General features: G+C 33.6%; 1 protein-coding gene across 4 annotated transcripts in view; it reads left to right on the forward strand.

Moving 5' to 3' along the window:
- Positions 1 to 14,413, forward strand: part of botv (exostosin like glycosyltransferase 3) — a 54,904-nt gene extending 40,491 nt beyond the window's left edge. For 2 of the 4 annotated variants that reach the window (XM_069820546.1, XM_069820544.1), the window contains exons 11-14: positions 1,095 to 1,219; positions 5,671 to 5,819; positions 9,505 to 9,609; positions 14,172 to 14,413. In XM_069820546.1, coding sequence (XP_069676647.1) covers positions 1,095 to 1,219; positions 5,671 to 5,819; positions 9,505 to 9,609; positions 14,172 to 14,276 — 484 coding nt within the window. In that variant the 3' untranslated portion in view covers positions 14,277 to 14,413. Of the gene's footprint in view, positions 1 to 1,094; positions 1,220 to 2,828; positions 3,080 to 3,692; positions 3,914 to 5,670; positions 5,820 to 9,504; positions 9,610 to 14,171 lie in introns of those variants that run through there. The other 2 variants (XM_069820547.1, XM_069820545.1) reach the window with 2 other exon arrangements.
- The last annotated feature ends 573 nt before the right edge of the window (positions 14,414 to 14,986 follow it).

A 14,986-nucleotide genomic window follows, 5' to 3' on the forward strand; every position in this document is an offset into this window, starting at 1 on the left:
CTGTCAACTCACTCACTGCACTGGAACTACGACACATTTCACTGATTCTATCCTGAGTTCACTAACACTTCAAAAACATTTCACTGTTCAAATACTTTGCACTGCCACTGTAAACTATAAAGCTTCACTGACAGAAACACACTTCACTTACACAACACACTTCACACTTCACGGACCCAACACACTTCTTCACTGATACAACATTTCAATAACAAAATATCAATTATACCCTTTAGATCAGGGCTGGGCATCGGGAGCAGATCTAGACTCTGAACGGGAACACTTAATATTCTTCCATCACTGAATCAACGCTGCGCGGTGTTCGGCGGGGAAGAAAGGGGATGAAGAGAAATCATATGGTTCCCCGTGAGAGAGTAGATTCCACTCTTGCTGCCCAGCCCTGCTTTAAATAGTGTGTATAATATGGAAGAAAGAAACGTGATTTTATCCGAAATTATTCAAAACATGTATATATGAACTTTTTTCATCAGAATGATGTAAGAAATCACATCATAGAATATTGCACAATCTTCGTGAATTACCCTGTATAACAGTGAATGGAAGAAGATTGAGGGAACTCGGAAAATTTTTGTAATAGTAAAGAAAAAATGGGAAGGGAAAACTAAGGTATAAACATAACTATGTATATAAATAAGAAACAGTAATTAAAGAGAAAAAATTGTTGTTAAGAAATAACTAGAATGATTCTATGTAATATGGAATGTAGTAATAGTTATTAGCGGTAAAATGTAGGTATGGTTGGGTTCCACTATTAACGAATTGTACATAATTTTGATGACAATAAATATACATACAAATATAAAAATACTTTCAGTCATTTCCCTTTACTTATCGTAATGTTCACGTTTGTACCCTGTACATTGCCACACTCCACACAAAGCACTTCACTGATCTCTTCCTCAGTTCAAGCTATTGTTTGTTTAGTCAACTGTCCGAAGACAGGCCTGAACTTTACAAGTGATACCAATAAACTATTAATGTAGTGTAATTTTATAATAGTAGAAGAAGAAGAACTTTTCAGAAAACTTATTAAGGAACATCTGAATGTTATGTATGGTAATTATTTTTGTTAGAGTGTGGCGGGAGCAGAGGGACAGAATAGTAGGCTTCCCTGGTAGGTTCCATGCCTGGGATCTGAATTATGGAGGTTGGCTGTACAACTCTAACTACTCGTGTGAACTCTCCATGGTGCTAACAGGTAAGTAAGGATAGAAGAAGCGAAAGTACTGGTGTGTCCCAATTAGCTGTCAGTATGTATCTTTCTGAAGAATTAACTTGCTCTGTAAAGTGTTTGGAGACTTTTACAATTTAATTATTTCTAAAAGTAGTACAAATATGCTGTATGTTTGCATATTATACTATGTGTCTCAGAAAGCCAGGTACTCCAATTTTTAAGATGAAGAGTATTAATAATATTACCTTGTCTTTTGAATGTACAGTATATTATGCTTTCATCCATTCTCATTTAATGTATATGTCATTTATTTGGGGACATAATAAGAAAACTGCTTTGATACCTTTATTAATTATTCAAAATAGAGCTTTAAGAAATTTATTAGGTTTTCATTATTTGACTCCAGTTAAATATTCATATCAATTTTCTTTCGTTCTATCAGTTGAATTAATTATGGTATCAAATTAGGTGCTGCTATTTTCATGTACAAAGTTACTAACAATTTAATAAATAGTAATATATTTCAGTTTAATAAAGATATACATACTTATTTAACAAGACAAAAAGAAAATATATTTTTTTCTCAGCATGGCTCAGTAACTTATGTAACAAAAGGAATTCAGCATTTTTAATGACTTTTAACCAACTTCCTTTAGAATACAGAATTTTACCAAATTGCCAGTGTTTTAAGAATTGTTTAAAAAAACGTTTTTGGGATGATTATTTATTTTAATTCACAGTTGATTTATTTATTTCATGGTTTCAAACTTTTTGTTCTTTCTGCCCAAAACTTTGTTTACCTTACTGTTTGTTCTTATTTTGCTTTCTCTCTTTAATTCTTGAGATATTGAATGTTTTCCACAGACTGTAGTTTCATGACTTTTTAAATTACATTGTATAACGTATATATGTGCTCTTTTATAATTTCTACATATGAGTTATACTTGTTGGGGCATACTCAATAAATTTAAAAAAAATGGTAGATAGTAATTTCAACGGAAATAGGACATTTTGACACAGATTCTGAAAAATGTGTGCTAAACATTTGAGAAAATTGTTCTAGGTACTTCTGTAATAATGATGCTTTCTGTAAAACATATAGTGTCATGTAATATATATTTTTTTTTTCGAGAACTGTTCTATGAATAAGTTTCTGGATATGGTAAATTAACAAATTTATTGACAATGACAGTGTTATAACGAATGTTACCACCATTCTTAATCTATTTTTTTACTTCAGTTATCATTCAGGCATTTGTCCAGCTCTGCACCGGCTTTTCAAGACCCATTGCAAAGGAAGCACTCTGGCTATACAAGAAATGTCATACTTCTTCTAACCACTTAATTGCTCTGAAAATAGCAGCCCTCCTAGGCCTTTAGTGCGGGAAAGATACAGAAGTCGCTGAGGTCCAATTTGGTGCATTATGGTGGTTGATCAAGGCATTTTCAGCCAAATTCTATAATTTTGTCATGTATCTATTAGGCTGTGTGTGGGCATGTGTGTTCTTTGTCAGTGACAGGAATGACTATCTTTGTCCATGTCCATGACACTTCTGATATTGTGAATTTCACGTCATGATAAACCATGTGTCTGTTTGTAATTAATAATTATCCTCATTTGCTCATTATACAGGGTGGGGCAGAGCAACTTGCTTATTTCACTTTGGCACCCTGAAGCGATGGTTGCTCCGAGGAGGGTGGGGGTATGCACATTCGAGAGGGTGGAGCGTAAAGTTGTAACTCCGCTTGGTTTAGTTAGCATCATGGAGTGGACGAAGGTGGAGCGCACGTTCACTGGCATACTTTTCTAACGGTCACTCAATCATCGCTACGCAATGTGCCTTCCATAACCATTTCAATATTGCGCGCCGTGGTCGTGTTCCTGGCCGGCAGGCGATTGTTTCATGGATAAACAACTTCAGAGAAACTGGTGATGTGAAGAAAAAAACCTGGGCGTCCACGAACAGCAAGGTCACCACAAAACATTGATATGATAAGGCTTTCTGTTGTGCGATCCCCTCTGCTCTCAGCTCGCAAATAAGCAACTGCTCTTGGGTTGTCTGGTCGTTCTGTGACGCGAATCCTTCATGAAGAACAGAAATTTCATCCTTACAAATTGGCTGTGGTGCAGGAACTTAATCCACGCGATTTTGTTGCTCGAGAAAATGCATGTGAGATGCTTCTTGGTACGCCTCACGATACACTAAGTCTTGTTTTCTTCAGTGATGAGGCTCACTTTCATCTTTCGAGATCTGTAAATAAGCTGAACATGCGCTATTGGAGCCCTGATAACCCCAGACAACTTCATCACAACATTCACAACGTGTAACGTGTAACTGTTTGGTGTGCACTATCGCGAGTTGGAATAATTGGTCCATGGTTTTTTGAAGAACACGAACGTGCAGTTTCGGTGACTTCTGACCGTTATGTCCACATTATTCAGGAGTTCTTCCTGCCCACACTCAACGAGATTGATGTGGGACATGTATGGTTCCAGCAGGACGGTGCCACGGGACACACAGCGGGAGTGTCAATGACTGTTTTGCAGCAACACTTCCCAGGACGCCTCATCTCCTCGAAGGGTGATCTGCACTGGCCAGCACGGTCACCTGATTTAGCACCATGTGATTATTTTTATGGGGCTATGCAAAATCACTTGTTTACAACGATCGTCCTAGGACCCTGGCTCACCTGAAGATCAACATTCGTCAAGCTGTCGCCAACATAACCGTTGATATGCTGGAAAGAGTTGAACGAAACTTCCGAGTTCAATTAACGCAGTGTATTGAGAATAATGGACACCATTTGCCTGATATCATCTTTAAAACTGTGTAACTCTGTAAACATAAGATTTACATGTTGTACGTGATGCTTTTCAAGAATTAAATATATATCTGCATTACTTTTGTTTTAATTGAATTTCTAAATAAGCAAGTTGCTCTGCCCCATCCTGTACAATACCTGGAACACACGAATATTGCCCATGTTGTCAGCTTGAGAAAATTGCTAAATCAACTGATGCTCCAGCGTGTGCAATACCCAATTGCCGGTAGTGAATATACTGTTTAACCTATACCTGCTCCACTTTATATTATACTTCTTGCCAATAAAAGGGTTAATGTGAGACAGGTTCAGTTAGCCATGCTTACTCTTTAAGATGATGCTGTATATGGACAAGAGTTTAAACCAGAGACGGGCAAAATGTAAGGATCAATTGATGCAGCCTGCATGACAACAAAATGACAAGGTGGGGAGAACAAGAATGAGTGAGACAGACGAATAACAAGTCAGCAGTAGTGGATTACTGCACAGAGTCTGTGCAGGAAAAACGATCGTCATGACACACACTTCAACATTTAAAACAAACTCATGTAGATTTTGTCAAACAATATAATTTCTTTACCAAAATTGAAGTGCAAATATTTTGCATTCTTCTCACTATACATTGAAACAAGAAACGCATTATCACGTAATGTGAAACCAAATGAAAAATCTGTGCAAACTAAATAATAAAGTAAACAAACAAAATAATATTTTGAGTGACATCAGTTCAATGAGACTAATTTTTTAATTTTCTACCATATCAAACTTATGAAGTTCGGCAGTGTTACTAGAGGTATTTTGTTTCTGTTGTTTCTTCGTTAATTCTTGTGTAAGTGTAGCACGTTCTATGGCTAAAAATTATTTTATTGAATTAATAATACAATTTTAAGATACTTTGAGGGAAAACAACTTATGTAATACTAACTTAAACAAATATTCTGGAAATAGTTATAATAAATAAACAAATATTTATAATCAATCCAGACACAATAAATTTCTTAATAAAAGAAATACAAAACACCGATATTTACATACATATATAAAATCGCAAATAATATAGATATAGAACCTATTAATGCATATAATAATAAACAAATACCAGCCTGCAAATGCTCAATCCCCCATTAAAAATAAATTTTGAATTAATCTTCTCTCAAAAAATAAATTAAAAATCTATTGCTTATCTTTTATATTGTAATGATCTACATGAACTTCTGTATAATACCATCTTACACTCTTGCTTTACTCCTAGCAAAACTTTTAAACACAGCAGGCAGATAACATTTTCATCTTTCGGAATAAACAAATATTTTTCTTTCCTTGTATCTTTTTTTGCGTATACTCGAACACTGCTTTGAACGAGACATCGTGTTGCTGTCACTAAATCAACTTTGAGCAATACCGCACTGATATCTACAGTTGGTTTTGTTTTTTTGCTTGAGAGTAGCCTGATTTCATGGTGATCACAGAGTTTGTTTTGTGTTGCGACACACATTTTGCCCACTTTTGGTTTAAACCAAAAAAAAAAAAAATAGTGTAAATGGCTAGCAAACGTAAATTTGGGAAATGTAGAAGTGGCGTTTGTATTGGCTTAACAACATGAGTGAAAGTGAGTGAGGAAATGTGTGAAGTCTTTGTACTGTGATTGACAGGTGCAGCATTTTTCCACAAGTATTATACATACCTGTATTCGTATTGGCTACCGCAGGCTGTGAGGGATAAAGTGGATGAATACATGAACTGTGAGGACATTGCCATGAACTTTCTTGTCTCGCACGTCACCAGAAAACCTCCAGTCAAGGTGAGCTACTTTCTCATTGGAAAAGGGAGGGTATTGGTCTTGATTTCCTATCCTTTCAGAGTAAAAACTTGCCTACATTCCATAAAAAAAATGTGCATGGTTCAAATGGTTTTTATTTGTTCACTGCTGTTCAGTGTTCTTTTAATAATATAGGTTACTCTATGAATGAATATTTGGCTAAAGACTGCTAGCCATTGATTATGTAGTCGTAAAATAAAACTTAACATACAGACAGACCCCCCCCACTTAATTATGGTTTGTTTACGACAATTTATTGTTGGATGGCCATCAGTGATCTGTGTCAACGTGCTGCCATATAGTTTCTGTATTTTGACTATGATCGGGCATAATATTTTTTATGTTTATTGACTTTCGTTCCATTACCAAAATCAGTCGCATCTGTACATTATGATTTGATGCACATCAATCAGTAATTAATTATTTTCGTATTATAATTATGACAACTTTTTTTTTTTTTTTTTTTTTTTTTTTTTTTTTTTTTTGCTGACTTCTTTGAGGTTATAATTCATAAACAACTTTTAACTCAAGAATGGTAAAGCATAGCTTCCTTATATCATTTCTCTAATTGGTAGGCATATGATACACATCATTGTGAAATTCCTTCAGAAGCAATCACGAGCAATAGTCAACTGAAGTTGGCGACCTGCAACATCTATTTTCGTTATAAATAAACTAGTTTCGTTAAATATAATAATTGTGAGGAACTACGGTTATGATTGCTGGTTATGTTCCTCCAGTGATGACCACTGTAAACAAACTAGATTTATGTAAATCCAACATATATGGACTCAAACTTAAGGGGAGAGGATGGTATTTTTTAAAACTTTTTTCCTATTTGGTGTAAAATATTAATTTTTTGTATGTAGAGAGCTCATAGCTGTGGCAACTTAACCAAATAAAAATATTTTGAAAAAAATTATTTGGGGGTCCAAATTTGAAAAAATATACCCAATGCAGGATTGTACTAAAACCGATATATCTAAACCATTTTTAAAGATAATTTCAAACAGTTTTTTGCAATGTATTTGCAAAAGCATGTTCTACAAACTATCTGTAACAGAATTTTGATATTAGTCCCTACGTTTGCAAAATAAACAATTAAAATTTAATAACAATTTTCTGATTTCCTTTCTTGCAAACAAACGGACGTATTTTTTAAATGAAATCAATTAACAAAATTCTGTTATAGAGAAAAGTTTCCTAATAGTCTAAAGAATGTGTGTTCTAAATTTCATGCATGTATATTTAATAGTTCAGAAATTATTTCCATTTTTGTCTGGAATGTAGCAAAAAAAAAATGAAGTTACTGGAAACCGATAAAAGTGGGCGTGTAATTTAAAAATCCACAGCGCAGGAAGTTTAAAAATGACGTCTCAACATCCGATAAGGGCACAAATACCCACAAAATGTTATGCAATGCATTCCACATATATCAAAGGGTATTTTAAAGAAGAAAAAAATTTTTTTTGAAAATTTAATTTACCGGAAACAACAATAAAAGTGGGCGAATGATTTAAAAATCCATAACGCAGGAAGTTTAAAAATGGCGACTCAACATCTGATAAGGGCATAAATACCCACAAAATGTTATGCTATGCATTCCACACATATCACAGAGTATTTTAAGGATTTTTTTAAATTTATTCATTTTTCACCAAAAAATACCATCCTCTCCCCTTAAGTAGTAAAATCTCTGATGTACATGTAGCTTCTTGCTGCCTCATCATCATCATCATCATCATCATCATCATCATCATGATCATCATCATCATCTTCATCATGGTATATGGTATCATCATACCCATTGAATGACCACTGGTTTGGGTCTTCATGAGGAAAAAAATATTTTTTATGAAATTTCGACTATTACATGAAAATCAGAATCGTGATGAATTTGAGGACCTACAATAGGTAATGATCCCACTATATGTAAAGTCTGGGGGGATGATCATGCTAATCACACATTACTTTCATACTAATTGGATGATCGTTCACCTCTGCTGAGGTATGTAAACCCCCCCTGTAAAAGCTAGTGTCTGGGCTGTAGGACTTTTTCCTGAAAATATTTGCAGTAGCCTACAGAATTGGAAGTGTATTATTATACAGCTGTCTAAAATAATTTGAAGAAAATGGTCCTGATAAGTATGTACTTATCACGTGATTTTCACAGTTTCGACGACTCTGTGACATAACCACTCAGGTGGGCAGTACCACCACGACGACCACCACCACTACCATATTGTTGTTGTTGTTATTATTATTATTATTATTATTATTATTATTATTATTATTATTATTATTATTATTATTACTTACTTACAAATGGCTTTTAAGAAACCCGAAGGTTCATTGCCGCCCTCACATAAGCCCGCCATCGGTTCCTATCCTGTGCAAGATTAATCCAGTCTCTATCATCATATCCCACCTCCCTCAAATCCATTTTAATATTATCCTCCCATCTACGTCTCGGCTTCCCCAAAGGTCTTTTTCCCTCCGGTCTCCCAACTAACACTCTATATGCATTTCTGGATTCGCCCATATGTGCTACATGCCCTGCCCATCGCAAACGTCTGGATTTAATGTTCCTAATTATGTCAGGTGAAGAATACAATGCGTGCAGTTCTGCGTTGTGTAACTTTCTCCATTCTCCTGTAACTTCATCCCTCTTAGCACCAAATATTTTCCTAAGCACCTTATTCTCAAACACCCTTAACCTCAGAGTGAGAGTTCAAGTTTCACAACCATACAGAACAACCGGTAATATAACTGTTTTATAAATTCTAACTTTCAGATTTTTTGACAGCAGTCTAAATGATAAAAGCTTCTCAACCGAATAATAACACGCATTTCCCATATTTATTCTGCATTTAATTTCCTCCCGAGTGTCATTTATATTTGTTACTGTTGCTCCAAGATATTTGAATTTTTCCACCCCTTCGAAGGATAAATCTCCAATTTTTATATTTCCATTTCGTACAATATTCTGGTCACGAGACATAATCATATACTTTGTCTTTTCGGGATTTACTTCCAAACCGATCGCTTTACTTGCTTCAAGTAAAATTTCCGTGTTTTCCCTAATCGTTTGTGGATTTTCTCCTAACATATTCACGTCATCCGCATAAACAAGAAGCTGATGTAACCCGTTCAATTCCAAACCCTGCCTGTTATCCTGAACTTTCCTAATGGCATATTCTAAAGCGAAGTTAAAAAGTAAAGGTGATAGTGCATCTCTCTGCTTTAGCCTGCAGTGAATTGGAAAAGCATCAGATAGAAACTGACCTATACGGACTCTGCTGTGTGTTTCACTGAGACACATTTTAATTAATCGAGCTGCTATTATTATTATTATTATTATTATTATTATTATTATTATTATTATTATTATTATTATTATTATTATTATTATTTTATAGTGTACAGTACTGCCTTATACAGAGACAATATTATTACAAAAATGTTTATTCTTTAGTATATCCCTGCATTGTTATTGAGTGTTCCATTAATATAGGGCGTGATGTGACATAATTATGTAGGTTTTGATTTGCGTAGCATTCTGCGCCATGATCCACTTACGTAAGTCGGATATTGTCTGTGTATTTATTCTGTCTGGAAAGTTCAAAAGAAAATTTCACTCATATTCTTTATTTATCTGGTATGACAGGTGACTTCTCGCTGGACATTTCGATGCCCTGGATGTCCAGTGTCATTGTCTGAGGATGATACTCACTTTCAAGAAAGACACAAATGTATTAAGTTTTTTACACAGGTATGCTTTAAGTATATCTTAATGAATGCATTGCATATATATATTTTTTTTGTAGTAAATTGTCCTTTTCAAAAGAAAACATATTGCATGAGAAACTATTTTTTAAATAAATGTTTAAAATTCTACAATGCTGTAATGGTGATTTCAGTCTTAAGTACATGACTTAGCTATGTAACATATCAGTAGTAGTACCTCTTTATTGAACATGAAGACGTCAGGGCATAATGACATTCAGGAGATAAGGTAAAACAGTAGTGGTACTCTACTACCTATCTTAACCAGATCATTCATACTTAATTCATACTTTTGCTAAAACTTTGGAAGTGATCCATTATTACTGTGTAAGAATATTTTTATACTGTATATGAGTTTATGATTAATATTTTACCCTTGTCCTTCATACTTTATGATCGAAAATCATATTATGTCAAAACATTAATTTGACTGACATAATCACAATTCATCAAACTCATACTATTAAGAAACAACAAAAATCATTTTCATTAATCCTTTACAGATAAAAAATTTAAATGTAGAAGATAAAAAATACAGTATTTTCTAAAATTACAACAACTCGTATGGATTATGTCACATATTTTGTCTAAAATACAGGGTGATTCACGAGGATTTACCGTCCTGTACAGAGCGTATTTCCGAAGACATTCTAAGCAAAAAAGTCATATAAATATGTGTTCTAATCTCAATATCTTCAGAGTTACACTAATTTGAAATTGTCAGTAAAATACCTTTTTTCTTTAGTTTTAAAGCTAAAAGAACATTACAAATTGAGAATGAATTATTCAGAAGTGTCTTTTCTTTAATTGGCTAGTGTTCTGAAGCTAAAAATGTGTTGTTAATTACTTTCTACAGATTTTGTTTTTCAATTTTTAACTAAAATTTACATCCTTCTTACGCACTTCTCATAATAGTAATATGCGTTACAAGAGCGGTATGTTGACATTTTCATGTTCGAGGAAAAGATTGAAAAAGCGAAACGTAGTTGAGCTTTTTTAATTTCCGAGAACATGAAAACAAACATCTGCTCGTGTATCATACATTATTTTGTGCGAAGATCGTTTATTACATACCTGAAAGAGGAATTTCTAATTTGTTGCAATGAAATCTCCATCTTGGTTTCTGTTCAATGACGGCAACTTTTGAAAACAAATATATCTATCTTCAACATTGTTGCTATAAAATGTTTTCTGAGTTTACTATATTCCAGCAGGCCTTGATATACGTCTGTCTTTTTTTTCCCCCAGTCTATAAATGCGAACTTAAAACAAACGGTAAGATTATGTAATGATTTATTTTTCATTTTAATATTTTAACAATATTATTTATATAACATATTGCAGTAATAACGTCGGCATCTGGAATCTTGTTGATTTTTTCATGGCTTCCTTAATGTTACTTGCATTACAAATGCAGTAACTTTTGTGGTGTTGTAGAGTTCACTTAATTTTTGCAAATATTTAAAAACAATAATTAACAGTGCAATTTAGGTGAAATTGCAGTGGTAAGTTTCCAATTTATAATTATTACTATGTTAAACGTCTCTAAAAATAATATGTTAAAAGCCTAAAGCAGTAAAATGAATGTCGCGCTTAAGCAGTAAGAAGAGGGAAATTGTTATGTGTGTTACGTTGGGAATACTGAATGTGGTATTTCACACTTACTGCGTATTGGTTTTGTGCGGAAAGCAAGCAAATACACACGATCTCGCACAGAAATTGTTACAAATCATACGACTTTAGGAACTTGATTGTTTACAGTTCAGTTATGCATCCTAATGTACAGTCTTAAAGAATTTACAAGAGTGGCGTAATTTGTAACAATTTTTGTGATAAATGCGTAAGAAAATGTAATTTTGTAATTGAGAATCGAAAAAAGAATTCTGTACGAAGGAACTGTGGAATTCACAACATATTTCTAGCTTCAGAATACTAGCTAATTAAAGAAATTATACTCCTGAATAGTTTATGCTTTGTCTGTAATATTCTTTTACCCTTAAAAGTAAAAAATAATGGAATTTATAAACAACATCAAATTAATGTACTTCTGAAATATTGAGATTAGGACAAATATTTATGACATTTTTTGCTCAGAATTTCTTCGGAAATAAGGTCCATAAGGGACAGTAAATCCTCGTGAATCATCCTGTATTTTACCTTTCACTAGAATTCAACAAACTTCCAACAAAACATCAATTTCTTTGACATTTCCGTGGTTTCTCTACTAAAGTAGTCAAAAACTAAAAGCTTTTTTACATGAAATGTCATTTCCTTTCAGTTTTAGTTCATTTCTTGATTGAAATAATTCTCGTAAGAATCAATCACTGGTCATCAAACTGCATGATGCAAACAAATGTCAAGTGTTACATGTCAAATAAATGAAGAATCCTAACATTTTTCTGTATTCACATTCAATGGAACCATTCATTAAGTCTTCTTTCAACATATTTTTTCTCAATCTACTCTTACATCTCTTTTCACCTGGTTCTCCTTTGTATTTTAATATCTTCTTAATGATGTTTCTTAATTTCTTTCCATATAACCATTCCACTGGTTGTTGTTTAGTCAAATGTCCGGAGATAGGTTTGAACCTCATAAGTGACACCAATAAGCTATCACTTAGAAGGCAACTAAGCCAGAAGATAATGAGTTAGGGTGGCCAGTTTCTTTCCCCTCAATTGCATACATCACTGACTAGTAACATAATACACTTATCAGACTTCAGATGTATACAAACAATTGTTCTTCCTCTGATACATATTGTCAAGTGAGATGTACTGCCTGATAATATAATTGCGTGTGTGCAAATCAGCCAGAACCTCAATCAGACGTATCGTTCTACTTAAGAGGGGAGACGGGTGAAATTTTGGTCATTTTCATTCAAAAATCGCATTTTCGTTTTCTTGTGAAAAATGAATCTGCAATCTCTTATTTATATGTTAAGCAAGTTTCAGTGCTCTACGACACTGGAAAGTATAAAAGTTACGCAATAAGTATAAATGTCTGCATCTTTGAATTTGAATTCCATGCATATTTTACAAAATTTTTTTCAGGACATTTCGTCAGGTTCGAAAGGTAAAGACTCTTACAATTTTGATGCTAGGAACATGAACTTTTTACTGCATGTTCTATACATTGTGGTTAACAAAATAGAGCATGGATTTTATGATTAAATGAACAATTTTTTTAATAAAAATTAAATATAGTGTCACTGGAAAATTTATATGCAGTGATAATAATTTTTTTTCTTCGTTTTGTAGTAAAGATATAGGAAAACCAATGTGTGATTTTTTGTAAATATCCCATTGGTCTTGTAAAAAAAATTTCAGACAATTTTACTAAAAAATTGAGTGACACATTTCATTTTGAGTTATGCAAATTTTTTAAAATATGTTTGTTAATAACTCAGAAACTAATTGACTCATAGAAGTGAAACTTCATCACGTTATTACCTATCACACGTGTATGTGTAAAAAAAATAAAGACGTAGTTTGAAAAATGTATAAAATAGAAATTTCACTCATTGTCCCCCTTAATCTCTCATAAAATATTTCCATTACGATAGAATTCATAAAGTTCTGTATTATTTCTGATTTCCTACTCACCATTTTCGACTTTGTTTCACATATTTTCCTTAATATTTTCTTCTCCTTCTTTAACGTCCATTAAGTATACAGGGTGTTTCATAATTCCTATTACATACTTCTAGAAATTGTAGAGGGGACCAAGTAGATAAAGTTTTGATTAGGAACCCATTTTCGGAAATGTATCGTTTCAATGCAAAATAAGTTTGAAGATCGAATCGATTTCACATCTCCCACTTCACTAGAGACAATGAGGATCTTCCTCCGACTCTACACGAGTCTCATAAACAAGATTCTTCATGTGGCCCCAAAGGAAAAAGTCGAGAGGAGTTAAATCTGGCGACTGTGGTGGCCAAGTGGTTGGATCACCTCGACCTTTCCCCAAATGTTTGGTGGAGATGTTTGCGGAGGGCAAGTGAAAAGTGCGCAGGTGCGTCATCATGTTGGAATCACATTTGCTGATGTAGTGCCAGTGGAAAATCTTCACATAACTCTACCAATACCTCTTGCAGGAAGGTCAAGTACCTGGGACCCATTAGGTGGTATGTGGAACCACTCTTGTAGTGCACACTGGCAAGAGCTCATTGTCTAGTAAAGTGGGAGCTGTGAAATCAATTCGATCTTCAAACTTATTTTGCATAAAAACGATACATTTCCGGACATGAGTTCCTAATTTAAACTTTATCTACTGAGTCCCTTCTACAATCGCTAGATGTTTATAATAGGAATTATGAAACACCCTGTATGTCATTATCAGTATAATTATAGTCTGTATATTTTCTTTTTACCATTCTTCAGTACTTCATTAAAGACTGAAGGACCCATTTAACATTTATTTCCCAGGTTTAGTCTGTCATTGATTCATTATATAATTATACTAGTAAATAATTACATACTTAACAAACTCATCATTATTATCTGAATACTTGAAGTCTCTTTGCTGATAACTTGTATTTTGTACCAGGTATTTGGATATACGCCCCTTCTGAACACCCAGTTCAGAGCAGACTCCATACTCTTCAAGACTAGAATTCCTCATGACAAACAGAAGTGCTTCAAGTTCATATGATGTGTTCAGATTTATGTGATATCAAGATCATATCAAGTCAGTCAGTTTATTTTAACTCTTGTCTTTTTAACAGATAACAGGAAGATTGTGGGATTTTAGTCAGGAATGCAAACATTGTTAAATTTACTGCAACAGATCAAAATACTACAAATAAATCATGTTACAACACTATGCAATATAGCTGAACTGTGAACAGTTCAGCATGAACAACTAGAGATAGTGCTGCTCTAGTTGAGGTGCCATATCTTGGGTTTTAATTTTTTTTAAGTTTTAACAAATCATCCATCGTGAAGCATGTGTGTTGAAAATTCCAAAATTGATATACAGTATGTATATATATGTGTATATTTACAGGGTGTCCCATTTATCTTGTGCACCTATTATAACTTTTTTGTTTGGATAGTTACTGGAATTTTTGTTTTTGAGAGTTATGGTAGAACGAGGGGCTAACATGAGTGTAGATATTTGGTACATGTAACTACATTATTGTACAAGATACACGTGACGTCATCAATTTTTCATATAGCACTATATACTTTAATCATGTTACATTGATTACACACATTAAGACGAGTTCAAAATGTATCACAATGTCACCTTCCCAATCAGTAACAACAACAAAATGCAAAATGAATGCCATCAGAATGGGTCGTTTGTTGTGGTGCCCCATTCATCTTGTGCATTAACTTACACAAAACGAAAGATGATTG

This window comes from Periplaneta americana, chromosome 3 (genome assembly GCF_040183065.1).
Source record: "Periplaneta americana isolate PAMFEO1 chromosome 3, P.americana_PAMFEO1_priV1, whole genome shotgun sequence".
Classification (NCBI taxonomy): Eukaryota; Metazoa; Arthropoda; class Insecta; order Blattodea; family Blattidae; genus Periplaneta; species Periplaneta americana.